The sequence below is a fragment of the Sceloporus undulatus genome, chromosome 6 (genome assembly GCF_019175285.1).
Source record: "Sceloporus undulatus isolate JIND9_A2432 ecotype Alabama chromosome 6, SceUnd_v1.1, whole genome shotgun sequence".
Taxonomy (NCBI): Eukaryota; Metazoa; Chordata; class Lepidosauria; order Squamata; family Phrynosomatidae; genus Sceloporus; species Sceloporus undulatus.
Genome location: NC_056527.1, coordinates 152,708,359 through 152,711,672, shown reverse-complemented (window position 1 = coordinate 152,711,672; position 3,314 = coordinate 152,708,359). Strand labels below are relative to the sequence as shown.

The 3,314-nt window shown below is 37.7% G+C and overlaps 1 protein-coding gene across 1 annotated transcript in view; it reads left to right on the top strand.

The window, feature by feature from the left end:
* The first annotated feature begins 2 nt into the window (after positions 1 to 2).
* The window catches only part of LOC121934024 (insulin gene enhancer protein ISL-2-like), a 4,716-nt gene continuing 1,404 nt past the window's right edge, over positions 3 to 3,314 (top strand). Inside the window, exons 1-2 of the mRNA XM_042474001.1 lie at positions 3 to 66; positions 841 to 1,039. Of these exons, the coding sequence (XP_042329935.1) occupies positions 3 to 66; positions 841 to 1,039 (263 nt within the window). The remainder of the gene's footprint in view (positions 67 to 840; positions 1,040 to 3,314) is intronic.

Genomic DNA, 3,314 nt, shown 5'->3' with positions numbered 1-3,314 from the left:
CAATGGGGTTTTTTGGGGGTGCTTTCATGCCTATTAGTCTTCTTTGGCGCCATCGTGAAAGGAAAAGTAGAGAAAGGTCCTGGAAAAGGACAAAGATCTCAATTAGGTTGGTTTCTATTTCTTATTTGGGTCTCCAATTTCTTGCTTCTGGGGTTGAATTCAGTCCAGTTGCCAACAGTGGCCAGAATGCTGTTGCTATAATAATAATAATAATAATAATAACAACAACAACAACCGAGGTGCCAACAATGATCTGAATTTGTTGCTAGTTCCCTCTGCTAGATAATAATAATAATATTGTTGCTAGTCCCCTCTGCTAAATCATCATCATCATCATCACCATCATCCAGTTGTGAACAGTGGTCTGAATGCTGTTGCTAGTTCCCTCTGCCAAATAATGATGATAATAATAATAATAATAACCCATTTGCCAACAGTGGTCTGAATTTATTGCTAGTTCTCACTGCTAGATGATGATGATGATGATGATGATGATCCAGTTGCGAAGAGTGGTCTGAATTTGTTGCTAGTCCCCTCCTGCTTGATAATGATGGTGGTGGTGGTGAGGATGATGATGACGGTGGTGGTGGTGATGATGAAGATGATGGTGATGAGGATGAGGATGGTGGTGGTGGTGATGATGAAGATGATGATGATGGTGGTGATAATGATGATGATGGTGGTGGTGATGGTGATGATCATAGTGGGGATGATGGTGGTGGTAGTGGTGATGGTTGTGCCAGGGTTGTGTCCAGTGTCTTCCGTGTGTCCAGCCTCGGTGTGCCTTGTGTTGCTGCCTGTGATCCTCCTCTCTCTGCTGTGCCTTCTTCCTTCCCGCAGAGCCTCCCTGCGCCGGAGGGGTGTCTTTGTGCGTGGGCTGCGGGAGCGAGATCCTGGACCAGTACATCCTGAGGGTCTCCCCGGACCTGGAGTGGCACGCCGCCTGCCTCAAGTGCCACGACTGCAGCCAGTTCCTGGACGAGACCTGCACCTGCTTCGTCCGCGACGGAAAGACCTACTGCAAGAGGGACTACCTCAGGTCAGCCCCCCCCCCCGGATATGCCCCTAAGGACATGCATTTACATGTTTACATTAGATGCATCTAAGAATAGTATGTTATATGCAGCTAAGAACATGCATTTGAAATTTTATATTATATGCATCAAAGGATATTATATTATACGCAGCTAAGAATGTGCATTTAATAGTATTATATTCTATGCATCTAAGAATATTATATTATATGCACCTAAGCATAGGCATAAAATCTTATTATATTTAAGAATATGCACCTAATATAATCTTATTAGATGCATCTAAGAACATATATTTGAATTTTTACATTATATGCATCTAAGAATATTATATTATATGCCCCTAAGAACATCTATTTGAAATTTTATATTATATGCATTTAAGAATATTATATTCTATGCATCTAAGCATAGGCATAAAATCCTGTTATATTTAAGAATATGCATCTAATAACATTATATGCCTCTAAGGATATGCATCTAAGAACAAGCATTTAGTATTTTAAACTATGTGCATCTAAGAATATTATATTATATGCACCTAAGAACATGCATGTAATAGTATTATATTATATGCATCTAAGAATATGCATCTAATAATAATATATTATATGCATCTAAGGATATTATATTATATGCACCTACGAATATACATCTAGGAATGTGCATCTAATAGTGTTGCATTACATGCATTTAAGAATATGAATCGTAAGAATATCGTACTATCTGCATCCAAGAATATGAATCTCAGAATATTATATTACATGCATCTAAGAAGATGCATTTAAACATTTATATCCTATGCATTTAAGAATATTATATGCTGCTAAGAATGTGCATCTAATAGTATTATATTATATGCATCTAAGAATATTATATTATATGCACCTATGAATAATGCATCTAAGGATGTGCATTCAATAGTGTTATATTGCATGAATATGAATTTAAGAGTATTATATTATCTGCATCTAAGAATATGCCTCTATTACATGCATCTAATAGTATTATATTATATGCCTTCTTATATGTAAGAATATATTATCTGCATCTAAGAATCTGCATCTAATAACATTATATAATATAATTATATGCATCTCAGCAAATGTATTTAAGAATATGCATCTAATATTATATTATATGCATTTAAGAATATTTATCTAATAATATGCATCTAATAATATTATATGAATTTAAGAATATGCATCTAATCATATGCATAAAATTATATTATATGATATGCATCTGATAATATTATATTATTTCAGAAAATGCATGTAATTGTGGGCATAAAAGAATATTATATGATATGCAACTAATAATACTTTATGAAATGCATTGGAGAATTTGCACACAATTATATGCATATAATAATATTAAGGATCTAAAATATACGTATTCTTAGATGCATATATTGGAAAATAATATGCAATAATAGCTTCTTCTTCTCCTTCTTTTATTTTCCTCATCCCTTCTTCTTCTTCTTCTTCTTCTTCTTCTTCTTCTTCTTCTTTTGTTGTTTCCGTTTCCGTTTAATTCTCCTTTCCTTCTTGCAAAGCTGGAAGGTTTGCAACAAGAAAAAACGAAACCCGTTTGGTTTTCTGTCTTCTTGTTTTGGTCGAAAAGAAAATGTTCTTAAAAGGAAAATCTCTTGTGAGCCGCCTTGGGCCCCAACTTGGCAGAAAGGCGGGATTAAGAGGGAATAAAGAATAGAATGAAATAAAACCCATTGATTTCAATGCATCCAGTGAGACTCTCGGCTGAGATCCTGCTCATCCTGAGAAGAGAAAGACAATAGTCTTAGTATCAGTCTTATTTCCAATATTGGCAGGATGAGCATAAAGGGGCCACTGAGGGAATCATGGCAGCCAGGAAAGGCAAGGGATCTTCAGGGTCTTAGGGATCTCGTTGCGATTCTGGATCAACTGGGATCCTTTCGGGCTCGGGCTGCTCGACGCGCCGAGTTTTGGAGCTGATGTTAATCTTCGGTTTCATCACCGGAGGCTCTGAAAGGAAAGGCATGAGGATGAGGATGAGGATGATGGTGATGATGAGACTGGGGTCCCTGGGCAAGGAGCCCCACTCTCTCAGCCCCAGAGGAAGGCAATGGCAGCCCCGTCCCTCCCTTGGAATGAACCTGGCCCAGGAAGGAGCCCCAGGAAAGGGCTGGAAGGCTCCTTTATTAAACCGATCAAGATATCGATATAGATGGAGAGAGAGAGAGGGAGAGAGAGAGAGGAGATAGGTAGGTAGGTAAGTAGACAGACAGACAGACAGAGG